At 41.4% G+C, this 27,970-nt stretch overlaps 1 protein-coding gene and 1 pseudogene across 3 annotated transcripts; one reads left to right on the forward strand and one right to left on the reverse strand.

Moving 5' to 3' along the window:
* Positions 1 to 211: 211 nt before the first annotated feature.
* KRBOX4 (KRAB box domain containing 4) lies at positions 212 to 27,480 on the forward strand. 3 transcript variants are annotated; one of them, XM_010350148.3, is made up of 7 exons: positions 212 to 307; positions 1,167 to 1,277; positions 3,340 to 3,384; positions 15,598 to 15,724; positions 16,063 to 16,158; positions 24,417 to 24,460; positions 26,025 to 27,480. In XM_010350148.3, exons 3-6 carry the CDS (start codon positions 3,370 to 3,372, stop codon positions 24,458 to 24,460), a joined length of 282 nt encoding a protein of 93 aa, XP_010348450.1. In that variant the 5' UTR covers positions 212 to 307; positions 1,167 to 1,277; positions 3,340 to 3,369; the 3' UTR covers positions 26,025 to 27,480. The 3 variants fall into 3 exon arrangements, with proteins under 3 accessions (XP_010348450.1, XP_074247890.1, XP_010348447.1); XM_074391789.1 differs by having other exon boundaries at positions 26,028 to 26,108; XM_010350145.3 differs by lacking the exon at positions 24,417 to 24,460.
* Positions 6,344 to 10,427, reverse strand: LOC101042327 (vezatin-like; annotated as a pseudogene).
* Positions 27,481 to 27,970: the final 490 nt, after the last annotated feature.

Consider the following 27,970-nt stretch of genomic DNA (forward strand, 5'->3'; position numbering starts at 1 on the left):
GACGCCAAGGGATGACCTCCCTGGGCCTTTTGTACCACTTGCCGCGGCAAACGGTCACACGCTTTTGTCCCCAAACCGAACACTATCAGACACATATGACCCCTGGAAGCCGCCATGTTGGCCATTGGCAGTGGCGCACTCACTCCCGTGCTACTGCGCGTGCGCGACGCTGCGACACGCTCCACCCCGTCGCGGGTTCCCAGGGGGCGATGGGAAGCGGAAGTGCTCGGCTGACCTGGGAGGACGGTTCCTGGTTCATACTGGCTGCTGTCGTCGGTCTCTGAGGTTTCAGGCTCTTGGCGGTGAAGTAAGACAAACGCGGAGGTGGTGATGGTTTTGATGGGGAACGGGGATTGACGGGGCCATGGGGTCACGGGGCCATAGGTGAACCCCTTTGTGGGTGACAGGGTGGCTGTATAGCCCAGCTCAAAAGCCCATCCTCCAGGCCACGTCCCCGCCTGAGAAAGACCCCTTGCTCTCAGGACCCTCTGAGCCAGGCCCAGGGTCCGGTTCCCTGAGACCCGCCGGCCTGTGGGCATGAGTGCTGGGGGCGAGGTTTGGGGCCAGCGAGTGACTGATTGATTGAGTCACTCAGCGCCTGTTTTCTAAGCGCCTAATAACTGCCAGGCAACCTTGCAAATGTTTCACATTAACCTTCACAGGAGCCCTGTGCAGTAGTAGCATGATTATCTTCTTATCTTCATTTTATAGAGAGAAAATGGCTTAGTGTGGCTTGGCAAATGTTCAAAATCACATAGGTAGCAACCTGAGGAATGCTTTTTTTTTTCTTTTCCTGTGCTTTTCATGTTTATTGTTTCCTGTGTGTCTCCCCCGCTGGACTAGAAACTCTGCAGGAGCTGGGACTTTGAGATTTTGTTCACTGATGCATTTCCAACACAGAGAATGGGCACATGAAAGGCACTCAATTCTTCAGTGAATAGAAGTGGCACAGCAGGCAATCAGTTGGTTGCAAAGCCCGGACTCAGGAAGGCAGGGTTTCGCTCACTGAGGATAATTGAGCCGTGCATGAATGTTAACTCTTAAAGCTAGAATGAGGCATTGTCCCTCTTCTGTTGGGTAAAAACCTTTCGATTTTACTCAACTTCACTGTATGAAGGGAGCGCAGATGTTGCTAATTTAATCTCCTGTGGTCATTGTGTTTTCAGGGTCAGAGTGCAGACCTGAAACTACTGCTCACGGACTTCAGACTCCAGTTTATCTGTGCCCCGGCTTCCTGACTTAGTCTCAGAAGATTTAGGCTGAGGCCCCGGGAGGAGGTGAGTTTGCTGGGTCACAGGCAGAGATCTAGTGCTACAGTGATGGTCCCAGCTGGGACGGGTTTGTCTCTGAATCCCTTGGTCCTGAGAGGTATGCTGAGCTGAGGCAAGTTGGAGGAGAAGCCTCAGTCAGAGCCCAGACCTAGATCTTCAGGGCAGAGAAAGGAGGCTCACAATACAGCAGGTCCTAGAAGAGCTGGACCCATAGTAGCCTTGTCCCTCCCTTCAGCTGAGACAGAGCAAAGCTGGCTCAGGTTCCAGGTGCCATTGAGGACCATGTGACCGTGCAGTTTGATTCCTGCTGGAGGAGGGACAGGTGAAAATCACAGGTGGATGGAGGCATGGATGCCCTCCATGGGGCAGGTGCCCTGCTGTGGTACCTGCAAAGGCAGGATGAGGCTGGGAAGGATCACAGCCAGCCACAGAGGACTTGGCCTCTCCTAGCACACTCATTCTCTTGCCATTGGCTGTTTCTCAATTTGAGTTGGCCCCACACCATCAACCAGGCACCTGCTTCCACCTGCTTGCTGAGTCTCCCTCCATCCTGACCAAAGTGCAGAAAATATATTTTTAGTTTATAGAATTTCAGAGTAGTCTCTAGGTATGCTGTCATCCAGCTCTGCTGCCTTATTTCGATCCTTAATGAAACTGGATCTGAAGACATGACCTGTTAACCTACACGGATGAACCCTGTTGTCCTGATGCTGTCACAGTGATTGCTGCAGAATGAAACGGTTACTCTGCACAGAAGCTCCTTCCTGGAACTTTCTTTTGAAAAACTGCCAAAGAAGGAGCCTGGCAATCAAAACGCAGATTATGAGAAAGGAGGAAGTGGTGGGGTGGGAACAGGGTAGGTGGCCAGTTAGAGAGGCGGATGCAGGGGAGCAGGCACAGTGGTTTTCAGCCCCTCACAGAACTGACGCTGCTGGGCTGCTACCCACCCACCCGCACACCGCGCCTCCCTTGTAGCCCTCTGAGCCCTGGTTGGGCTCTTCCTCCAAACTGCATCCAGAGATCCTACTCATCATACACGCTTGCAGAGGGTCTTTTCACCTCTAGGGTTCTGTTTGATAAGAGGTAATTTTAAATTTTTGTTTTATTAGTAATATTCTTTGTCAAAAATTGAGAAAATGCAAATAGAAGAAAATTGAAATCACCGCTCAAAAGTAACCAACACCAGCATTTTAATAAATCCTCTGAGACATCATATATGTGCCTATTGATTATCAAAAATGAGACCATACTTTGCTTGCTTTCTTGGAACCTGCTTTTAAACACATTAGGAACTGAAAACAAATTCCATGGCATTTTTAAAGCCTGTTCAGTATACCTGCTTTTGCATGTGTTGTAATTTTTAACTGTGTCCCCTTTGCTGGACATTTAGTTGCTTCCTATATTTTGTTTGTTTGGTTGGTTGGTTTTTCTTTCGACAGGGATTCCCTCTGTTACCCAGGCTGGAGTGCAGTGGTGCCATGTTGGCTCACTGCAACCTTGACTTCCTGAGCTCAAGTGACCCTCCTACCCAGCCTTCAGAGTAGCAGAGACTACAGGTGCTTGCCACCATGCCTGGCTGATTTTTGTAGAGATGGGGTTTTGCCACGTTGCCCGGGCTGGTCTTGAACTCCTGTGCTCCAGTGATCTACCCACGTCGACCTCCCAAAGTGCTGGGATTATAAGCATGAGCCACTGTACCTGGCCCACTTATTAATATTTTAATGGTAGAAATGACTACAGTTAACATTCTTTCAGCTTTTCCACATTTAGGATTGTTTCATTATGACAAATGTCTAGTAATAAAACTCTTAAGATAAAGGAGATGTTAAGTTGTTACTAGTTTCTAAAGTAGATATCTTTAGATACAAGTCATACATCTGTCCAGTAAGGGAAACAAAATTTCATCTGTAAAACCTACATGATCTTAGTAGAGTGTCATGGAAACAGGCTGGAGCTACCAGGTCATGTTTTTAGACCATTCTCCCCAGGGTATAAGGGTAATGATTATCAGGACGAAAATGATGGTCTAACACCTACCTAGTGTACTCTCCTAATTTTGCCTTTATAGATCTCCATCCTTTATCCAGAGCAGAGCAGGATGGCCGTGTCCCAGGTAAGTGCCTAATTTACCCATACTTTGTTTCCAGTGAAATTGAGGCAAGGTTTGGAATCTCTATAGTGGATTCGAAAATACCAATTATCCCCTCTTCTCTGGCTGTTTTCTATTAAACTTGTTCTCAACCTCTGGTTTCTCTAATCCTTCCCCTTACCAGGAGAGAGGAAAAAAAATTCCTCGCTCTACTTCTTGTTCTTTTTTCGTTTCTTTTCTTTTCTTTTCTTTTGGAGACAGAGTCATACCCTATCACCTAGGCTGGAGTGCAGGGGTGCGATCTCTGCTCATTGCAGCCTCCACCTTCCGGGTTCAAGTGATTCTCTTGCCTCAGCCTTCCGAGTAGCCGGGATTACAGGTGCCCGCCACCACGCCCAGCTAATTTTTGTGTTTTTAGTAGAGACAGGGTTTCACCATGTTGGCCAGGCTGGTCTCGATCTCCTGACCTTAGGTGCCTCTGCCCACCTTGGCTTCCCAAAGTACTGGGATTACAGTTGTGAGCCACCATGCTCTCTACTTGTTCTTCTGAGAACTGTACCTCATCTTTTCTTCATTTCCCTCTCACAGAAGATTATTTACATACATAGATTCATCTTGCTTTTTCCTCTTTCTTCACTTACAGATCGCTTGATCTTTTTCATCATTCATATTTATGATAAGAAGTTTGTGCATAATGTTTTAATGTGCATAGAAAAAATCAGTAGCCCAAGGGATTCCATTCCTTCTCCCCCCTGTACCATGTTCCTCGTCAGAGATGCCCACTGTTAACAGTTGGGTTAAATGGTCGGGTAGATGCATTTATGTCAATTTAATGAGCTAAAAACATATACATATGCATTATGTTTTATGCCTTTACACAAATGGCATTGTGCTCCCATACCCATCTTGCTTTTTGCACCTGATTATATCCTGGGTGGTGTTCCTTGTCAATATATAAAGATGTTTTAAATTTCTATTTCATAGTATGGATGTATTCATATCATGTAACTATTTATGGATATTTAAGTTTTTAATTTCTTTTTACTATTGTAAACCATGCTTCATAAACAACTTTCTCTGTATCTGCTTCCTCTGTAATACCAGTGTTTATGGAGGATATACCTGGAAGTCAGGTTTTGACTAAAAGGTACCGAGACTTAAATTTGCCCTCTGAAATCCTTCATAATCACTTCTTTCACTAAATGTAAAGACCAGATAATTTCTATGTTCGAATTTTCCAGGCTATTAAAGATGAAAAGGCACCCAATTCATTTTGGGAAGCCACTTAACCTGAAATTTGAGGACGATATTAAAAAAAGGAAAATTAGGCCAGGCGCAGTGGCTCAAGCCTGTAATCCCGCACTTTGGGAGGCCGAGGCAGGGGGATCACTTGAGGTCAGGAGTTTGTGACCGGCCTGGCCAACATGGAGAAACCCAGTCTCTACTAAAAATACAAAAATTAGCTGGGCCTGGTGGTGCATGCCTGTAATCCCAGCTACTCGGGAGGCTGAGACAGGAGAATCACTTAACCTGTGAGGCGGAGTTTGCAGTGAGCCGAGATCACATCACTGCACTCCAGCCTGAGTGACAAAGAAGACTCTGTCTCAAAAAAAAAAGAAAGAAAGAAAGAAAGAAAGAAAATTATAGACCAGTTTCCCTTAAGAATATAAATGTCAAAATATTAAAAATACTCTGAATAGAACATTAACAAATTGAATTGGACATTTTAAAAGCAATGCATGCACATGGTAAAAAAAAAATTCAAACAAAAGCTTTGTTAAACAAAAAAAAGTTTTGTGTGGTTTTTGTTTTTTGATGCAGGATCTGGCTCTGTTGCCCAGGCTGAAGTGCAGTGGCACAACTTCAGCTCACTGCAACCTCCGCCTCCCAGACTCAACGATCCTCGCACCTTAGCCTCCCAAGTAGCTGAGACTACAGGTGCATGCCACCATGACTAGCCGATTTTTGTATTTTTTGTAGAGGTGGAGTTCTGTCATGTTGGCCCAGGCTGCTCTTGAACTCATGAATCTCTTTCTCTGCTTATGCACAATCACTTGTCCTCTCCTGCATGTGCTCTCTTTCTTTCTCTTCTTAACAAGTTACAGTACATGCTGGTCTTTCTAATCCTTTTTTTAAATGATCTTTTCACTTGTGTTAATTCTACACCAAGAGTTTCTCAGTGTGACGCTATTGACATTTTGGCTGAGGTCATTATTTGTCATGAGTTGCTTTCCTGTGCATTGTATGTGTAGCAGCATCCCTGGACTCGTCTCTACTAGATGCCAGTAGCGCTCCCTCCTCCAGTTTGGGCAACCAAAATATCTTGTCATTGCCAAATACCACCTGAGGAATAAAATTATCCAGTGTTTAAAACTGACCTATCCCCTTTACAAAAATGACTCCTTGATATTCCATTTGATGGCAATACCACTAATTATTTACCTTTCTCCTAATAATAGATATTTAGGATATTCCTCTTTTTTCTTTTTTTTTTTTTTAAAGGGGGAGGAGGAGGAAGAGAGGGAGGAAAGAAGTCAGGATAGTCCTAATCTTTTGCTACCTTAAACAACACAGCAGTGTATAGTACATTCCCATTGTGTGTATGTGAGAACATTTATAGGATAACTTTCTAGGTCAAAGTTAAATGCATCTTGAATTTTGATTCAGAGCTGTCAAATTACCTTCCGATAGGATGTTCTGATTTTCATTGCTGGCAATATTATAATGCCTCTTCCCATAAATGGGCAATCACAGTGTATTATCCACTATGATTTTTGCCATTGTGAGGGAGTAAAGAGTAGTGTGTTTTAATTCGCTTTTCTTGATTTGAGTGTCTTTTAAAATGTTTAACCACCATGTTTTACTTTTTTCTTTCAAATATTTATTCTAGTCATTTTCCCCCTTTTCTCTTGGGTGTGGAATTACTTTGATGGCTAGATGTTAGCTCCTTGGGTTAACTTAAGCAAATGAGATCTCTGTCATATATGTTGTAAATATTTTTCATAGTTTATTATTTGCTTTGATTTGTCTTACACATCTTGGGGAGTGGATCTTAATGTGTTTTTAGTGTCAAATTTCATACTTTTTTGCTTTTAGAGTTCTTGTATTGCTTAAATAGGATTCTGTTAGTTGAGATTATAAAAATGGCATTTCAGTTACGTGGAAAAAGTGGTTACTGAATGATAGTGGCACCGTTGAGTCTCCATTTGGATGGAAAGAAAGTTAAACTCTTCTACATCATATACATGTCAATTCCAGATTGATCAAATACCTAAATATATATTTGAAAAATTAAATGAAAATTTAAGAGGATATTGGGATAACCTTGCTTAGTGCAATAAACTTTTTTTTTTTTTTTTTAATGGTACAATGTTTTTTGTTTTGTTTTTGAGACAGAGTCTCATTCTGTGACCCAGGCTGGAGTGCAGTGGCACAATCTTGGCTCACTGCAACCTCTGCCTCCTGGATTCATGCGATTATTCTGCCTCAGCCTCCCAAGTAGATGGGTCTACAGGCACACACCACCACACCCGGCTGATTTTTGTATTTTTAGTAGAGACTGGGTTTCACCATATTGGCCAGGCTGGTCTCGAACTCCTGACCTCATAATCTACCCATCTCGGCCTCCCAAAATGCTGGGATTACAGGTGTGAGCCACCGCACCCGGCCCAATGCTTTTCTTTTAATGATCATTAGGACATCTTTAAATTAACTACTAAGTATACACACAAATAAGGAAACATAAGGAACGTCATAGCCCAAGTACTTCTGAAACTACTACTTAGTTCCAAGCCCCAGCACATATCAGTTATATGAATTAATTTTTTAAATTCAGCACCTGGATCTTTGTTTTAAGACTAGTATATTAAAAAAAAAAAAATAGAAAAGAAAAAAAAGACTAGTATAAAAAAAACAAACAACTTGTTATTAACATAATAGCTGCAGTTATTAACTGCAAGAATACAGTAAAAAAGAGTCATACTAAATGTTAATGTTCTTGTAACAGAATTATCCATATCACTTTATGGTAGCAAATTCTGGCAAGAAATGATGATTCATTTCTTATTAAAAAATACTTATTTCTAAGATTGATCAGTTATACTGCCAATAAAACCACAGTATATTCAATAGAGCCCTTACCTTTCTCTTTTTTTCCTGAAAGGTCTGTCATTTACAGGGAACTACTAATTTCAGATCAGTTACTCAAACCAGGGTTCTGCCTGTAAATTCACATCTAAACTTTATAGTAACCCATATTCCCTCTCCAGTCTTGAAGCTAAACACTTTCACAAAGGGAACAACCTAAAATCATTTCATGTGAATCTTGGTTCTTACTTTTCTTCTACTTCATTTTTATTTCTATCTATTATTTGTTATTCTTCCTCGTCACTAAAAGTCTCTTCCTGCATGGTGGTAAAGGAGAAAGATCTAGCAGCCACTTCTGCGGCAAGGCCAGTAGTGAGGGTGAAATCCAGTGACAGCTGTAGCCATGCCAGCCTCTGCTTCATGGAGGTCTGTAAGGACTCCCTGGGAGGTGGAGGGTAGACCAGGATGGACCACCAGGCCAGACCGCCTCCATCTGCTTGAGATTCATCTTTGCCCTTGCATTGGTAACATGTTCTCTCTTCTGCTCCTTGGAGGAAGACTTCATTTGCGGAATTGTCTTTATTTTTACCCTCTAGAGCAAGCTTGTCCAACCCATGGCCCACAGGCCACATCAAGCCCAGGACAGCTTTGAATGTGGCCCAACACCAATTTTGTGAACTTTCTTAAAACATTGTGAGATTTTGTTGCAATTTTTTTTTTAGCTTATCAGCTGTCATTAGTGTTAGTGTATTTTATGTGTGGCCCAAGACAATTCTTCTTCCAGTGTGGCCCAGGGAAGCCAAAAGATTGGACAGCCCTGCTCTAGAGAGCCATCACATAAATACTCAGTCCTGCTTGTTGCATTGTCACTTGTGGAGTGTTTACTGTTTTCCTCTTCAGTATCATTTTTACTGACTTTCCTGTATCGGAATTCATTGATGGTTCTGAATTACTTGTGTGTTTCACTAGGTCTACAGGAGACAAGGATTTCAACATAGCATGATCACTAAATAGCAGTTACAGCCACTCCTGCTTTTCTGCCTCTGAAGCTTTAAATCCCAGCACAGCTTTTAATTCTTGGAGTACCCTCTTAGATTCTTCATGCTTATTCCTCTGTCTTTCTTTGTCTTCTTTAGACAAGTAATAAAAGTCATCCTTTCTGTAATCACTGTCGATAGCTATATCATCTACATAAGCTTCTAAGTCCTATTCATCCTCCTCAGGGAGTGGATCTTTGTCTGCAATGTGTAGAGTAGGTTGTGTCAAAGGTGCCCCTGTACGATGTTGGTTTTCACACACTACCTCAGGCTTGCCTTTTTTTAAATCTATATTTCTTCATAGCAGTTTGTCCACCTGAGAAATGGCCTCTTCCCAGCAATTGTTGCTTGTTTGAACATGGGGGCTGAATCAACTTTAATTTCTGTTCTAGGATTTGATAAGCCTCTGGCACTAGTTCTTGTGTTTCTTTAATACAAAGAAGCCTTTCAAGTGAATCTTCAAGAATTATTACCTCGTTCAATAATGCTTTCACCTGGAGCTGCAGGTTGCACGCTGCTGTGTGAACGTTATTCAGTTCTTTTGACCTCTGTTGAGTTTTGGATAAACACCGGTACGGACTGGTGCTGAGTTTCAAAGTACCAATAAAATTTAGAGTTGCGCTTAAACTCCTCCAAACGGGCATAGTAAGCCTGAGGTAGACCTTGAGTCACATCAGACAAGGTATGATGAGGCAAAAGTGCTGGAGTAAGTAAGGACCCAGGAGGTGAATTGGCTGTAGAAAGTAATAGGGCTAACCATCTGAAGAATTCTGAACTCTGCCACCCACAGTTGGAAGAAAACCTTCGATGTAGGCAGGCTGAATTCATCTGTAAAGTTAGGTGCTTCCTCTTCTGAAATCTACTCTTCACTAAGTCCAAGGCCCAGCTCTTTAAAAGGCACCACACAGATATAATTGGTTACATTGTCACTTTCAGAGTTCAGGGGGGTGGGTTTTTTTTCAGCATCTATAGGATAGATAGCCTTGCTGCTTGGAAGTTCTGTAGACGGCTTTCCAGAGACCGATGAGGTGCAAAGTGGGATGCTGTCCAGCTTTATTAAATGGACAAGCAGCACTGACCCTGTCAAGCAAAAATATAAATCCTCTGGAAATCACTTCAGTTTCTTGAATGAGATGTAAAGCTTTTCCTCAAGGTTAGTAAAAGCTCAGCTATTTGCTGCCGTATCTTCCAAGTGAACACTGTATTTTTTTCAGGTCACTTGTAGTTCAGCTGTCTTCCGTAATCTCAAAGCTCTTATGACCAAATAAACAAATAAAATCACTCCCCATTACCAGCCAGGAAGATACAGTCCCCCAAGTGGGAAGTATAGCTAGCAAACTAATGAAGGCAAATAGCATTGAGACACCCCAAACATTAGGGGTTGCCAGGGAGCAAAGTGTTGGAAGGTGTCCACTTTCCTGTTGTTGAGGTTGCCCTGCAGACAGGATACTGGCATCAAGTAGCTCAGTCAGCTCCACATCCTCTCGAAACAGGACTTCCTGTTGCAGGATGGTAGGTAATGAGGTGAGTCGGAATCCAATATCTAACTTGTGAAGTAAATCATCTTTCTTACTGTGCTGAGAAAAAAAAAATGCAACTTTTGGTGGTTTTAGCCACTTTTAACAGGATGCATTGCTAAATAACCCATTCCCTGAGCATGCCAGTAAGTGGAGTTTATGTTCATTGAGTGATGACTGTATCCCAGGTATTTTGATAGGACTCTTGTAGGAAGCTTTTGTTGTTCCTCTGTGGTGCATTTTTCTGTTTTTGGTGACAGAGAAGATACTTCAAAGTCTGTGTGTCCTGGATCCTGTAAGTACTGATAAAGTTGAGAATTCCAAAAGTCACCTCCTTGTCAAACTCCGGTGTCATTCTTCTCTGCCATGCCACCCACCTCAGCACAATGGGAAATCGGAAGAAACATTTTTAGTGAAGATGGGAAACCTAGAAACCATAAAGAGAAAGACTGTCAGATTAAACTGTATTAAGATGTTAAAACCTGTAGAGTCAAAAGACATATTCGAGGCTTTGAGAAAATACATGCAATGCATATGATATGCAAAGAATTCATATCTAGAAAATGAAAAATGATGAAAGAAGACACAAACTGTGGTGGACATATAGTCAAAAAGATAAGGCAGGCAATTTATGAGAAAAAAGTGTGAAGCCGTTTGAAACGATGTTTACTTTCCCAGTTTTCAAGCCAGGAAAACAGGGCTGATTTTCATTCCTCCCTTTCTGTTGCACTCCAACAAATGCACCCAGTCTCAGTCCTTCTACTAACTGTTTGCCTTACAGAAACTTTTTGTTTTTTATGTATATACAAAACAACAAAATTTGGTATGGGTTGTTTTTAAAGAAAATATGCTCCTACTATGCTTTTCTGTTTGGAGGTTTTTGCTATTTGTTTGTTTTTTGAGGCGGAATCTTGCTCTGTCACCCAGGCTGGAGTGCAGTGGCATGATCTCAGCTCGCCGCAACCTCCCGCTCCTGGGTTCAAGCGATTCTCCCACCTTAGCCTCCTGAGTAGCTGGGACTATAGGCACCCGCCACCATGCCCAGCTAATTTTTGTATTTTTGGTAGAGATGGGGTTTCACCATGTTGGCCCGGCTGGTCTCGAACTCCTGACCTTAAGTGATCCACCCGCCTCAGCCTCCCAGAGTGCTGGGATTACAGGCATGAGCCACTGCACCCAGCCCCGACATTAGAAATTTCTAGGTAGCACAGTGAAAATCTTAAAAATTATCAAAAACCCACATGCGCTAACTTCTTTTATACACTAAAATTCTAACAAATCATTAAAGATCACACCTAATACATAACTGAAAGAATATGAAATGAATGTAGAATAGTATACCATGTATCATGATTCATATGCTTAAACATCAGAAAGGTTGATAATACTTAGTACAGTCAAGTATGTAGAAAAAAACAGCAAAGAAGTTATAAACTGTATACAGCATTTTGTGGTGGAATAGTTGGTTTATATGTATCAAAATTTACATTGGAAATATCCTTAACACAGCAATGCTCTTTCTAGAATTTTACCCTAGACCTTTAATACATCAGTAAGACAAGACAACCCAACAGAATCAAGACTCATAGCAACAGAAATATTGGTGGCCTGGAAACATACAAAAATATTTTAATCATTACTGAAACTCACATACATGCTGTCATTTACCTGTGAAAGTGGTAAACTTTGAAAAGATAGATAAGAGCCACTGTGGATGAGAGTACTGGCTGGTTGACAGGTAATTTGGCTGTTCTTATTAAAGATCTTTTTGTTATTTTAACCAGCAGTTGCATTTATAGGACTCCATCCTAGTGAAATATTTATATGTCCATAAAGATGTCCAAGGCAGTTCTATTCATACTAGCAAAAAGTAGAAGGAGAAAGCCCTAAATGTCCCATGTTCCTGAGAATCCAATAATGGTTGAATGACAGCTGTACTACCAAGTGACATTGTTTATGGTAAAAATGACCCCTGATTGGTAAACAAATTGTACGTGGACTAGGAGGACTAGAGAGTGGTTAAATAAATTGCCACATCTGTACTCTGCAACTGTCATGATAAAAATTGGCTGACATGTAAGAATGTTTGGGATACTTTTGTCTAAGTGAAAAAAAATCAAAGTTCAGAAAAGTTTAGTAGGAGTGGCCAGGTGTGGTGAGTCACACCTGTAATCCCAGCACTTTGGGAGGCCAAGGCAGGTAGATTGCTTGAGGTCAGGAGTTCAAGACCAGCCTGGCCAACATGGTGAAACCCCATCTCTACTAAAAATACAAAAAATTAACCGGGCATAGTGGCACATGCCTGTAATCCCAGCTACTCCGGAGGCTGAGGCAGGAGAATTGCTTGAACTTGGCAGGGGCTGGAGGTTGCAGTAAGCCGAGATAGCACTACTGCACTCCAGCCTGGGTGACAGAGCAAAACTGTCTCAAAAAAAAAGAAAAAAAAAAAAAAAAAAAAAGAAAAATTTCCAATGTCTAGGTAGTCAAGTTTATCACTCTATAGCTGTATATTTTATGATTTTGGGAAAAGACCATCCACAACTACAAAACTATCAAAACTTTTATCTATCACTTTTATGGTTATCTTTTACACATTTAAATCTCTAATCCATCTGTAATTTACTTGGGGGCTCAGAGTGAGATGAGTAATTTGCTTTTATGGAGTTTCTTCCCTTCATACATACCTAGCCAGATTTTTCTGATGGTATCTTTTCTGCAGAGATTGAAGATACTTTTACTATGAAGTAACCGCTGACACTTTACTCAGAGGATCTATTAGTCATTATTAACTCTCATCATCATTGTCATATTTAGCTCTGTGTTACTGGAAACCTGATAATGGGATGACAGCTATTTTACTGGGTCTGAGAGATAGGGAAGGAATCCTACATTTTTCCTACTGTCTACTCTAACTTGACACAACACTTCCCACACCAGATGTGATCCCAGGTCCCAGGCTGTTTCCCCACATACCAGGCAGTTCTCCAGGGGACACCAGCTGGGTGTCCACTAGGTCAGTTCCCTTCTGACACTGTCTACCTGGAGTTACTGTCAGCTCCCACAGATTGGGGCTTAGTCCCACAAGACTGCCCCCCTACTCTAGATACCAGTTGCAAGTAGGGTGTCACCTATACATTGACGGATGGGCCACAAATTGGGGGTTCCAATGACCTCCTCCTGAAGATGATTAATTTGCTAGAGTGAGTCCCAGGACCCAGGGAAACTGAGTTTCTTTGCCCTATTTGTTATAAAGGATATTACAGAGGATAAAGATGAACAGCCAGATGGAAGAGATGCATAGGGCAGGGGATGTGGGAAGGTCCACGGACTTTCGTGCCCTCTGTGGACTCATTGCCATCCAGGAACCACCAAGTGTTCAGCTGTCTGGAAGCCGTCCGAACCCACCCAGTCCTTTGGATGTCGTTGTTATTTTTCAGAGACAGGGTCTTGCTCTGTCACCCAGGCTGGAGTACAGTGGTGCGATCTTGGCTCACCGCAGCCCCAACCTCCTGGCCTCAAGTGATCTTCCTCAGCCACCCATAGTGCTGGGATCACAGGAGCAAGCCACCATGCCTGGCCAGAGTGGGGCTGATCATCATTGGCCCTTGGTGAACAACTCAACCTTCAGCTTTTCTCCCCTCCCAGGAGTTTGGAGGATGGAGATGAAATTCCCAGCCCTCTAATCCTGCCTGGTTTTCTGGTGAGCAGCCCACATCCAGAAGCTACCTAAGGGCTGTTAGCCAACAGTCATCTCATTTATATATATAAGACTTTTGATCACTTCAGGGGCTATTCCATGGGTTGCAGGAGCTTTTTGCCAGGAGACAGGACAAAACCCAAATAAATATTTCACAATATCAAACCCGGTGACATCACTCCCAATAAAAATGACTCTGGATTGGTAAACAAAATGTATCTGAACTGGGAGGACTGAGTAAACTATGACTAGCTGGTAGGAAGCCATGGATTGGGGTTTTCTTTTTCTTTTTTCTTTTTTTTGAGAAAGAATCTCACTCTTCTTTCCCAGGCTGAAGTGGAATGGCACAATCTTGACTCACTGCAACCTCTGCCTCCTGTGCTCAAGCAATTCTTCTGCCTCAGCTTCCTGAGTAGCTGAGATTACAGGCATGCGCTACCATGCCTGGCTGATTCTGTACTTTTAGTAGAGATGGGGTTTCACCATATTGGTCAGGTGGGTCTTGAACTCCCAAACTCAAGCGATCTGCCGGCCTTGGCCTCCCAAAGTGCTGGCATTACATGTGTGAGCCACTGCGCCCGGCCAGATTGGGGTTTTCTGAGTACATTGTCACTCAGTGATACGTAACTGGGCACATCTTTTGCTAGGACCCTGGAAGCCGTGCTACTGGGGCCGTTACAAGAGATATTGGTCTATAGAACAGGTTCAGGCTTCCAAGCAATGTCACCCTAGCACTCAGCAGTGTGGTTTTGTTCCCAGGCACTGGAGCTATCACGAGGGAGGGACAGATTGGGCTAATAGCTCCTGGATTGCTCTGAGAAGCCCTCGTGCTGGAGAAACCTGCCTGTCACCACCCTCTGGCACCCTGGCTTTCCTGTCTCCTCTCCTTCCGCACAGCTGGGTAAACTGGTGTCTACTGTGGCCGGTTTGGGCCTTATGGGTGCAACAAGTGGCTTGAATTGAAGGCCACCAAAGTGAGAACATGACAGGATGGGATCCGGAGCAGAAACAGGGGGTATTGGTCTTTGCGAGGAATTGGGGCACTTGCAGAAGTGAGTTTTTGTTTGGTGGTGACAAGGTCAAGTGCAGATCCTTCCCCTTTTGCCTTGGTCAGCTGCCCAGGCCACAGACCTCTGGCTTCCTGTTCTTTGTCTCATGATTGATGAATGAAGGTTAGAATGGTTTGTCATGATTGGCTAGCTATGTTTAGAACTGTTTGTTGTAGCTCTGTGTCTCCTGCGAAGCCTGGTCTGACAGCCCCAAGCAGAATTGACTTCCTCCTCTGTGGGCCACCCGGACCCTGTCCTACATCTGTCCATGTCCCTGTGAGGCAGGCTTCCTCCCTTCCTTTGTTTCTCGTCTGTGAGTGTCTAAGTGTTGCTTTTCTCCCTCTACCAAACCGAAGCTCCTTGAGTTCAAGATGTATCGTTTTGTATTAATCTTTGCTTCACAGGACTTACCAGCCTGGCCTCTGTTCAGTAAACATGTGTTGAATGAATGAATTTCCAGGGTGAGATATTTCTCATACCCTATATGTTTCTCCTATAAAGTTCAAAATGATTTTAGTCATGTAGATACTCTATGTAATATACGGTGCCGAACTGACTAGTGACTGTCATAAGAACAATTACATGAGAAAGGCTGACGTGGCTGCGGGAGCCAGATTGTGTGGATTCGAATCCCTCATTCCTGGCTGTGTGACCTGAGCTAGTTACTTAGGCTCCGTGCACCTCCCGCTCTTCATCTGTCAAGTTTCTCCTAGGGTGGCGGCGAGGATCGAAATCTTTAGTACGTGTGAGCACTTCAGAGAGCACAGAGTAAGCCCTCCATGTACGTGAGGTGCCATGTCCCAGTGCCCCAGGCTGGTCCCGGGGTGCTAAAGAGGAATGTGCCATTACAGGAATCATTGACCTTCAAGGACGTGTTCGTGGACTTCACCCTCGAGGAGTGGCAGCAACTGGACTCTGCCCAGAAGAACCTCTACAGGGACGTCATGCTTGAGAACTACAGCCACCTGGTGTCCGTGGGTGAGGGACCGCGTCACAGTGTGATGCAGAATGCCCCCAGTACTGTCTTTCTTTCTCAGCCGCTCCACGCTGCGGGGCCTGGGAACAATGAGTGTGGGTTACAAGCCTCCGTGGGTTTGGGTTACAGCCCTCTGTATAGTATTCGTAGTCCCGTTTGGACGCTGGACAGCATATTGGTGCCATTGCTTGCTTTGTGAATGTTCTGTACTGAGGGGCAGATAAGCTGGATGCATGGGGCCGTCACCGAGGCCGTGCCACCTTCAGCCTGCAGGGGTGGGCGTAGGTTCTGGAATTCCTCAGCATTAATAACGAAGTCCTGTGTCATTTCCCCTGAACAGGGTATCTGCTTGCCAAGCCAGATATGATCTTCAGGTTGGGACCAGGAGAAGAGTCCTGGAGGGCAGATGGAGGGACCCCGGTGCGCACCTGTGCAGGTGAGGACAGGCCAGGTGTGTCAGGCCGGGGAAAGGGGACAAGGTTGGTTGGCGAGAGCTTGGCTTCTGGGATGCGCTCGGGAGCCCTTCTAAGAGCCCCGGACTTGTGGACACGCCTAGGCTCTGATGAACGGAGCTGCTGTCGTGTGCACAAGAGTCCTCTGCCTGGCAGCCAGTTACGGTCTCTGTGTTCTTTGCTTGGCGTTCACATAGGTTGTGGCCACTCTTATTCTGAGATCCCATTTCTACCTTCCAGCCTCCTGGCTTGCTGGTGAGAAGTGCCAAGCCCCTTCTCATTCCTCTCCCACCACCTTTATGGAAATTGTTAAGACTTATTCTCCTACCTTCTTGGCCTTTTGTATTTTCACCATAGTAGATGTATTAATAGATGTCAGCATTTCCTCTTTACTGGGCGTACTGTGGGCCCTTTCAGGCTGAAATTTGGATTAGTTTTTTTTTTTTTTTTTTTTTTTTTTTAGCCTAAGGTATATTATCATACCTGTTTTTTTTTGGGGGGAGGCAGTGTGGACACCAAAGCTTTGCCAGTGACCTTTACCAGTCAGGTACCTGCCACATTCTTGCCTGCTCTCACTTTGTAGTTAACACTGTAAACCTCACACCATTTTCTGTTTTCTCTACTTACTTCTTCTCAGACTCTTACAAATCTGACTTGATACTACCTGTTATCAGATTCCTCCACTTTTCAGTACATACTTCCCACTTAACTCTTGCTTTTGATATTATCTCTTATTCACAATATAAACACACTTGAGAGGACATTACTCCCAGGGTGGAATAATTCAGTGAACTGTATTGTAGTCCTGCATAGAGCTGCATTTTTCTTGTCTGTTTTTCCAGTGGGCTGCCTATAAGGATCCAGAAACTCTTCAGATCCACTGATCTGCTCTTTCTCTCCCCTTCATAGTACCCCCTTCAGTGGACTATGGCAAAGAAGCCTTTTTAGAATGTTCTTACTCTTCAGAGGGTGATCCCTGAACCAGCAGCCTGGGCATTGTTGGGCTCTAAGTAGAAAATCAGAATCTGAGGCCCCACTCCAGATTTTCTGAATGAGAATGTGCATTTCAACAAGCTCCCCAGGGACACCATAGGCATAGTAAAGCTTGAGAAGCACTGCTCATTAGAGATGAATTTCAGAACATCAACTGCAGTCAGGCGCGGGCCCCAAGGACCTACAGATAACTCCTCGGATGGCTTCCTCCAGAACCCACTCGTCAGCGAACACACCAGCTCTCTGAGATCCTCCCTGTGCTGGCATTTGTGGCTCCCACCACTCTGTAGCTTCCCCCAGGAATGTTTAGGCAATGATAACCTCTTTAGTGCTCAGTGTAATTCCACATCTGCTGCTTAGAGATTCATCAGGATTTCTGGTGTGCTGACAGTATGCTTGCTTTCTTCCAGTGATGCCTGCAATTGTAGTGACTGTGTGTCTTGTTCTCGTTTCAGTGCTATCCTGGAAGGGAGCAAAAGCAAATTCAGGCACAGTCCACCCTCCTCCACCCAATTCTCTCATAGTAAAAACTATATTATATTAAAATATAGACATTTATATATTCAGTTTAAGAGTGCAGAACAGTATAGGCTAAAAAGTAATCTTAGGTACATTCCCAGTCATGCCTTCCAAGGGCAGTTTCTTGTAAAGATTTCTCTTTTTGGTTCTGAGCACTTCTATAGGTTTAGGGAATACCTTTATATCTGCATTTTGTGGGTTTTCAGTTTGATCTCCTCTCCATGAAGACTAAGGATTTCCCTCATACTTTGGCCCTCCACTTCCCAGCTCTTTACAAGTTTGTTAAATGCTTATTTTTAGTTCCTTTATTGGTTACATTTGTAACTTTAAATAATACAGCTGTGCATTTCATATGGTAACTTAAAAAAAAAAACTTAGCTAAGGGCCAGTGGCTCATTTCTCTAGCTTGAACACAAACCCCTAGACGTAAGAGCCTGCATCTTGTTCTGACATGTTCCAATGTGAGACTGGTGGAAGACATTCAGTAAATATTGCACTGATTGTTTTGGACCTGGGCAGAGGAAGGAGCTTTGTTATTCATCCAGATACAAGTAGCTAAGACCATGGACTGTGGAGCCACATAGCCTGGGTTGAAATTCTGGCCACTACCCTCACTAACTATCACTGTGCACACATTGGTTGGCCTCTCTACCTGTTGTAGAAAGGGGCTAATGATAGAACTGAACGAATGTCAGAAATTAATGAGTTGATGCATGTAAAGCACCTAAAAGGGTGCCTGGGATAAAGGAAGCACTCAACAAATGTTATCACTATTTTTAATGTTGTTATTATCCATTAAAAAGTGTTTTGTTTTGTTTTTTAATTTAATGTGGTGGTTGTTAACCAGAGATATATTACATGGTTACCTGTGGATCTGTCAGAATACCCATGAGTAGGCCCTGCTCTAGAAATTGTTTCAGAAAGCCTGGGGTAGGCTTCGTTATGTGCATTTTGACTGACACTCCAGAGGATTCTGATGCCCATCTTTGGTTAAGATCCACTACTTGAAATATCTGCTGAGAGGAATTGCAAGGAAATAGTAGGAGATAGCAACGAGCATGCGAGCAGGATGGGATGGGATAGCTAGTGAGGGAAGTGGCCAGAATTCCAACCCAGGCTATGTGGCTCCACAGTCTATGCTCTTAGCCACTTGTATGTGGATGAATAACGTGGACTCATTCCTAGGGAGTCTCCAAACTCCCAGGGTTGGAATCAGAAAGCAACTTGAATTTCTTCCTTGTTCCTCTGTATTTAAATCTATTTCAGGAAATGTATTTTTCCCTCTGCCTCCTGGATGAAACCACTGGCTGGTCCCATAAGTTCACTGGTCATACTGAGATAATAAAAATCTTCTAGGAACTGTTACTTTCAAGAGTAGCCTCATTATAATAACGAAAACTGTCCGGTCTCATGTTGTAGTACAAACTGAAGTTTATTTCAAGCTTGTTGATCTTTTCATAGAAAGAAGTTTTAGCTTTGTTAATTTTCTCTACCATTTTTCTGTTTTATTGATTTCTCCTTTTATTTCCTTTTTTCTTTTCTTTTCTTTTTTTTTTTTTTTTGAGACGGAGTTTCACTCTTGTTACCCATGCCGGAGTGCAATGGCACAATCTCGGCTCACTGCAACCTCCAACTCCTGGGTTCAGGCAGTTCTCCTGCCTCAACCTCCTGAGTAGCTGGGATTACAGGCACGCGCCACCATGCCCAGCTAATTTTTGTATTTTTAATAGAGACGGGGTTTCACCATGTTGACCAGGATGGTCTCCATCTCTTGACCTCGTGATCCACCCACCTCGGCCTCCCAAAGTGTTGGGATTACAGGCTTGAGCCACCGCGCCTGGCTTATTTCCTTTTTTCTACTAACTTTCTGTTGACTTTGCTGTTCTTTATTTAGCTTTTCCCCCTCAACATTTTATTATGAAAATTTTTGTATTAAACAAGTAAAAGAATTATAGACTGAACACCATATAATCCCTATATGGGTGTTCTGTAATAACACCTAGATTTATAATAACTGTAAACATTTTGCCATGTTTATCTCCTGTCTGCCAATTCCTCTGTCCTTCCATCAATTTGATGTATTTTTTTGTAGTGCATTTCAAAGGAAGTTACAGAAATCAGTACCCTTAACCCCTAAATACCTCCACAGGCGTATCATTAATTAGAGTTCAATATTTGTTAGTACTTTATCATTAGTGTTCATGAAGTATTTTAATAAAACAAAATGCCCTAATGGCACCATATGATCTTTGGCTATACATGTTACTGTTTGAACATAATTTTCTATATGTGTTTTTCATATGTGGTCATTATATATTTATGCTGATGTGACTGCATTCTTTTTTTTTTTCAAATGAAATTAAGGTATAATGTACATACCATGAAATTTATCTTTCTTAGGTGTACAGTTGTATAGTTTTGACAAATATATAGCTGTGTAACTACTACCACAGTCAAGGTATTGGACATTTTCATCCCCTACAAAAAACTCCTTGTTTCCTTTTGTAATTTAGTCTCTCTCCTCATCCCAGGCTTGATCTCTTTTCCTTCTAGTTTGGTTCTTTCTAGAATGTCATGTGGCTGGCTTCTTTCACTTACCTTAATGCATTTTAGGCTCATCCATGTTGTGGCATGTATCAGTTTGTTCTTTTGATAACTGAGTAGTGTTCCAGTTTGTCTGTCGATGTACCACTTAATGCATATTTGAACTGTCCCTGTTTTTTTGGTTATTATGAATGAAGCTGGTGAACATTTTTGTATAGGCCTTTCTGTGGATCTTTGTTTTCATATCTCTTGGGTAAATATCTGGAGTGAGATTGCTTGGCTATATGGTAAGCATATGTTTAACTTTATAAGACATTGGGCCGGGCACGGTGGCTCACGCCTGTAATCCCAGCACTTTGGGAGGCTGAAGCAGGCGGATCACTTGAGGTCAGGAATTTGAGACCAGCCTGGCCAACATATAGTAAAACCCCATCTCTACTAAAAATACAAAAATTAGCTGGGTGTGGTGGCACACACCTGTAATTCCAGCTACTTGGGAAGCTAAGGCAGAATTGCTTGAACCCGGGAGGCAGAGGTTGCAGTGAGCTGAGATCATGCCACTCTACTCCAGCCTGGGCAACAGAGTGAGACCCTGTCTCTCAAAAGAAAAAAAAAGATACTGTCAAGTGTTTTCTAATGTGGCTGTACTATTTTGTTTTCCCACCAACAACACACCTTTCTATTAGGTATGTAGGGGGATCTCATTGTAATTTAAATTTGCATTTCTGTAATGATCAGTGCTGTTGAGCATGTTTTCATGTGCTCATTTGCCATCTGTATATGTTCTGTGGTGAAGTGTCTATTGTAATATTTTGCCATTGTTTGTTATTAAATTGTGAGAGTTATTTATATTAATATATATGGATATAAGTCCTGACCAGCTATGTGTTTTCCAAGTATTTACTCCTAGACTATGGCTTGTTTTGTTCAGAACAGTATCTTTTGAAAAAAAAAGTTTCTGTTTTTTTATGAAGTCCAATTTATTAAATTTTTATTTTATGGTTCATGTTTTTTATGTCCTCTTTAGCAAATCTCTCTCTAACCCAGGGTAATAGAGTTTTTTTCATATGTTTTCTTCCAGGAGATTCATAATTTTAGTTCTTATATTTAAGTCTATGACTGTTAATGACTTAATTTTTGTATCTGGTGTGAGGGAAGAGTCAGCATACTTTTATATTATTTTTACATATGCATTTCCAGTAACATTTTTGAAAAGAATATTCTTTCTTTTTCTGAAATCAACAAGTGATCCATTTGTAATTTGACATCTACTTTAAAATGATGCCAGGTGTGGTGGCTCACACCTATAATCCCAGCACTTTGGGAGGCTGAGGTGGGAGGATCCCTTGAGCCCAGGAAGTTGAGACCAGCCTGGGCAACATAGTGAGACCCTGTCTCTACTAAAAAATTAGCTGGGCATGGTGGTGTGCACCTGTAGTCCTAGCTACTCAGGAGGCTGAGGCACGAGAATCACTTGAATCCAGGAGGTGGAAGTTGCAGTGAGCCAAGATCACACTACCACACTCCAGCACTCCAGCCTGGGCAACAGAGTGAGACTCTGTCTCAAAGAAAAAATATCAAGGGTAAGAATTTCACTGGGGAGCTAGGATATATAAAATAATCTAATGAAAACTTAAAATCAAGAATTTACTATATATGAAAAAGGAAAAAGAAACACAAACTTTAAAAACAACAACAATTTAAAAAGAATTTAATATATAGACTTAATAGCAGATTAACCAGAGCAGAAGAGAGGATAAGTAAGAAAGATAAGTTACTATCAAATATCCACAGTCTATTCTAGACTGTTCTTTCTTAGTTAACTTACTTTGGCATCCTTTTTGAAAAGTACTTGAACATATGTGTCACTCTGTACACCAGTACAGGTTGAGTATCCCTAATCCAGAAATCCAAAATCCAAAATGCTCCAAAATCCAAAACTTCTTGAGCCACCGACATGGCATCCAAAGGAAATGCTCATTGAAGCATTTCAGATTTCATGTTTTCAGGTTAGGCATGCTGAACCAGTATAATGCAAACATTCTGAAAACCGAAAAAGTCTGAAATCCAAAACACTTCTGGTTCCAAGCATTTTGGATAAATGATACACAACCTGTGCCACAGGTCTTAATTACTGTAGTCTTATATTACGTGTTCAAATCGGATAGTATGAGTCTTCTTACTTTGTTCTTCTTTTTTTTATATAATGTTTTAGCTAGTTTAGGTCCTTGGTATTTTCCTAGATATTTTAGAATCAATCTGTGGATAATTGATGTGCAATGTTTAGCCTTCTAAATCATGAGTATGCAATGTTTAGCCTTCTAAATCATGAGTATTGTATATCTGTTTATTTCAGTCTTTTAAAATTTATTTCAGTAATATTTGATAGCTTCGAATGGATAGGTCTTGCACATATTTTGCTTAATTTACCCGTGTTTTCTGTTCTTACAAGGTAATATAAATGGAGTGTGTATGTATATAGTTGTTTTATATTTCACTTTCCTATTTCACACTTCTAGTTTATAGAAGTGTAATTGATTTTTCCATATTGGCTTTGTATCCTGGAACCTTTCTAATAAGCTCACATATTAGTGCCAGTAGCTCTTTTATAGATGGTTTGGTATTTTCTACATAAAACAATCATGTAGTTATGAATAAGGACAGTTTATTTATTTTACTAGTCTGAATGCTTTTATTTCTTTTTCTTACCTTATTGTACTTACTGGCTAGGACCTTCAGTATAATGTTGACTAGGGGTAGAGAGAGCAACATACTTGCCTCGATCCTGATCTTAGGACAAAAGCATTTACTGTCTCACCATTAGGCATAATCTTACTTGTAGGTTTTTTCATAGATGGCCTGATAAAGGTTGAGGATATTTCCTTCTAATCCTGATTTTCTGAAAGTTTTATGAATGGATGTTATAAATTATTTTTATGGATCAGTTCCTATGATTGTGTTTTTTCTCCTTTAGACAATTATATCCTATGTAATTATTGATATTATTGGATTTAGATGTACCATTGCATTATTTTCTTCTGTTCATCCTCCCAACCAAACTTCTTTTTTTTTTTTTTTTTTTTTTTGTTGTTGTTGTTGTTGTTGTTTCTCTTCACCATTCTCCTCTTTGGAATATTTGACTATTTTTTAAATCAAACATTCCATGTTGAGATAATTGTAGATTCCCATGCCCTTGTAGGAAATAATACAGAGAGATCTCATGTATTCTACCTAGTTTCTACTAATGGTGACATCTTGAAAAGTTATGCTACAAATCACAACAAGGATATTGATATTGAGAAAGTCAAGATACAGAACATTTCCATTACTACAAGGGTCCCTCATGTTGCCTTTGTATAGCTATACCCATTCCTTCCCACTCCACCCCTTCTTAAGCCCTGGCAACTACTAATTTGTTCTCCATTTCTCTAATTTTGTCACTTCAAGAATATTATATAAGTGAGGTCATACAGTATGATACTTTATGGGACTGGTTCTTTTCACTCAGCATACTTCTCAGTTGGATTCATCCTGTTGTGAGTACCCAGAGTTTCTTCCTTTTGTCACGGAGTAGTATTCCACCAAATGGATGTACTACAGTTTGTTTAGCCATTCACCATTTGAAGACCATTCCTATTTTCAACTTCATTGATTTCTGCTCTTATTATTTCTTTTCTTCTGCTTGATCTTTATTTCTAATATATGCATTCAGTGCTATAAATATCCCTCCAATTGCTGTTTTATCTGTGTCCCACAAATTATGATATGTTGTATTTTCATTTAATTCAAAATAGTTTCAAATTCCCCTTAAGACTTATTTAGAAGTAAGTATATCTTTAAATTTCCAAATATTTGGGGTTTTCCAAGTATCTTTCTCATTGATTTTTTTTGTTGTAATACTGTTATTGCACATAATATGATTTCTTATAAATTTGTACAGGATTGTTTTAAGACCCAGAATATGTTCTATCTTGGTGAATGTTTCATATGCACTTGAAAAGAATGTATATTCTGCTGTTGTTGGATGCAGTGTTCTTTGAATGTCAATTAGGTGAAGTTGGTTGATGGTGCTGTTCCGATTATCTATATCCTTGCTGGTTTTCTGTCTACTTGTTCTATCAATTATTGAGAGAAAGAGTGTTGAAGTCTCCAACAATAATTGTGGATTTGTCTGTTTCTCTTTCAGATGTATCCATTTTTGCCTCATGTATTTTGAAGTGCTGTTATTAGGTACATACACTTTTAGGATTGTTATTTCTTCTCAAAGAATTGACTGTTTTATCATTTTGTAATGTCCCTCTTTGTGCCAGAAAATCCTTCTTGTTCTGAAATCATTGTCTGAAATTAATGTAATTTCTCCAGCTTTCTTTTGGTTAGGTTTTCATGGTATATCTCCATCCCTTTACACATCTCTCTCCAGAGAGTTTCCTTATACCTCTCTCTACCCGCCCCCACCCCACCAATTTCCCCTAATAGTAACATCTTGCATTAGTATGGTACATGTGTTACAACTGGTGAATGAATACATTATTATTAACTAAAGTCACATCTTACATTAAGGTTCACTCTTTGTGTTGTTCAGTTCTATGGGTTTTGTCAAATGCATAAAAATCCACCATTACTGTTTCATACAGAATAGTTTTCCCGCCCTTAAAAAATCCCCTGTGCTTTGCTTTTTCATCCCTTTTTCACTCTCTCCTGGCAAGTACTGATCTTTTTACTATCTCTATAGTTTTGCCTTTCCTAGAATGTCATATAGTTGGAATCATATAGTATGTAGCCTTTTCAGACTGGCTTCTTTCAAATAGCAATATGCATTTAAGTTTCCTCCATGTCCATGGCTTGATAGCCCATTTCTTTTTATTGCTGAATAATATTCCATTGTGGATCACTTTGTTTATCCATTCACCTATTGAAGGACATCTTGGTTGCTTCCAGTTTGGGGCCATTATGAATGAAGCTGCTATAAACATCATGTGCAGGCTTTTCTGTAGACATAAGTTTTCAACTCATTGTGGTTCATTTCCTTTTGAAGTTTGTAATTTTTTTACTGTGAACTCCTTTTCAGTGAGAGTTATTTTCCATGGAAATTCTGTGTACCCTAAGCTATGAAAGCATCACTGCAGAACTATTTGGATTGCCACTGCTGGGGCCCACTGGTTTCACTAATGCAGGAACAATTTATAGGTGAATTTATCAACTTCGGGGGTTTTGTATTATACTTCAAATATCCATTTGGAATGCACTCCTACATGTGGTACAGGACTGTGGTTCTGACTTCTTGTAAGTAACCCCTGATTCTTCTTAACGTTTTCATTAGCCAGTGGGTGGCATCTTTCTAGTTCCTATTTTACATACAGAGATGTCCTTTGTGACTCCCAGCTTTAAGCAGGTAGCTCAATTCCAATTCTCTGCACATTTGTGTCCTGTGGCCTAGAATTCACTTCACACTCATGATGAGAGCCTTAGCCCCCCAACTGCAAAGCCACACAGCTTCAATTTCTGTTCACCTCCTCACTTTAAATTTCTTCTTCATTTTTGTCACATAATAAATTTATTTTCTTGGTTTGAGCTTGGCTGCATATTAAATTATTTTTGTTAAATTTGAGCCAGCATTTCTTTGTACTTGCACTCAGGGGAGGTGGTGGTGGTGGGACATGGGGAGGGTCCATCTACATCAGCTCAAGTCATGTTGATAGGAGTTCACTGCAGGGCCTTTAGGGATTAATGTTATTCCATAACATTCTAGTGGAAAGACTTAACAAGTTTGATGATTCATTGCATTTTCTTCTAGAAGTCTGGCAAGTTGATGAGCAGATAGATCGCTACGAGGAAAGCCAAGACAAACTTCTGTGGCAAGCTGCATTCATAGGCAAGGAAACACTGAAGGATGAAAGTGATCAAGAATGCAGAACACGTAGCAAAAGCATTTATCTCAGCACAGACTTTGATTCTGTAAGACAAAGACTCCCTAAATATCATTCATGGGAAAAGGCATTCAAAACATAATTTAAACTTTCTTAGTCAAAATAGAAGCTATGTAAGAAAGAAAGATGATGGATGTAAGGCATATTGCAAAGTATGCCTCCATTCTAACCTTCATAAAGCTCAACCTGCGGAGAAATTTTTTGACCCTAATCAATGAGGGAAAGCCCTCCACCAAAAGCAAGCGCTTCAGAAAAGTCAGAGAAGTCAAACTGGGGAGACACTCTACAGATGTACTCAATGTGGAAAAGGGTTTATCCAGAAAGTAAACTTAGTTGTACATCCAAGGACTCACATCGGAGAGACACCTTATGAATGCTGTGAATGTGCAAAAGCCTTCAGCCAGAAGTCAACCCTCATAGCACACCAGAGAACTCACACAGGGGAGAAGCCCTATGAATGCAGTGAATGTGGGAAAACCTTTATCCAGAGGGCACCACTTATTAAACTTAAGAAAATTCATATGGACAGGGACCCTATAAATGTAGTGTCTGTGAGAAAGCCTTCAGTAGGAAGTCAGCTCTCATGAAACAGATAATTCACGTGGGAGAAACCTTACAACTGTAATGAATGTGGGAAATTGTTCAGTGTTAAATCAACTCTTACTGTATGTCACAACATATATGCGTAAGTTGCATGCTATTGTGAGTAGTGTCATGAAATTTTGCACTGTCCTGCTCTTTGCTGCTCAGGATGCAATTCAGTGAATCATCTTTTTTTTTTTTTTTGAGATGGAGTCTTGCTCTGTCGCCCAGACTGGAGTGTAGTGGCACAGTCTTGGCTCACTGCAACCTCCACCTCCCGGGTTCAACCAATCCTCCTGCCTCAGCCTCCCAAGTACATGGGATTACAGGCGTGCACCACCACACCTAACTAATTTTTGTTTTCTTAATAGAGGTGGAACTTCACCATGTTGGTCAGGCTGGTCTTGAACCCCTGACCTCAAGTGATCCTCCTGCATCAGCCACCCAAAGTGCTGGGATTAAAGGTGTGAGCTGCTGCGCCTGGCTTGAATCATCCTTTTGTCTAGTATTATATCCATGCTGTATATGCTACCTGCCCATTAGCCACTTAGCTGTCTCAGTTGTCAGATTGACTGTCATGGGATTGCAGTGCTTGCATTAAAGCTACCCTTATTGTATAATGACCCCAAACTGCAAGAGTAGTGATGTTGGCAATTTGCATATGCCAAAAATAAGCTATAAAGTGCTCCCTTAAATTGAAATGGTGAAAGTTCTTGACTTAATAAAGAAAAAAAAAATACATGCTGACGTTGTTAAAATTTACAGTAAGAATGAATCTTCTATCCAAGAAATTGTGAAGAAGGAAAAAGAAACTTGTGTTAGTTTTGTTGTCACACCTCAAACTGCAAAAGTGATGGCCACAGTGCAAGGTAAGTGCTAAGATGAAAAAGACATTAAACTTGTGGGTGGGAGGCATGACTAGAAATGGGTTCTGACAGAAATCAGGTTCAGTACTATTCACAGTTTCAGGCATCCACTAGGGATCTTGGAACATAGCTCCCACAGATAAGGGAGGATTACTGCACACTGTCATAATGTGCATCAAAGAATTCACTGAGTGTAATCATGTAAATCTAATACTAAAAAGCCCCCAGATACAATTTAGCCTTCAGTAGATAGAAGAAAACTCAAGTTACTCAAATCATTCAATAAATGATAAATTCTTTTTTTTTTTTTTTTTTTTTTTGAGACAGGGTCTCACTCTGTCACTCAGGCTGGAATGCAGTGGCAC

Source organism: Saimiri boliviensis, chromosome X, assembly GCF_048565385.1.
Source record: "Saimiri boliviensis isolate mSaiBol1 chromosome X, mSaiBol1.pri, whole genome shotgun sequence".
NCBI classification, from domain to species: Eukaryota; Metazoa; Chordata; class Mammalia; order Primates; family Cebidae; genus Saimiri; species Saimiri boliviensis.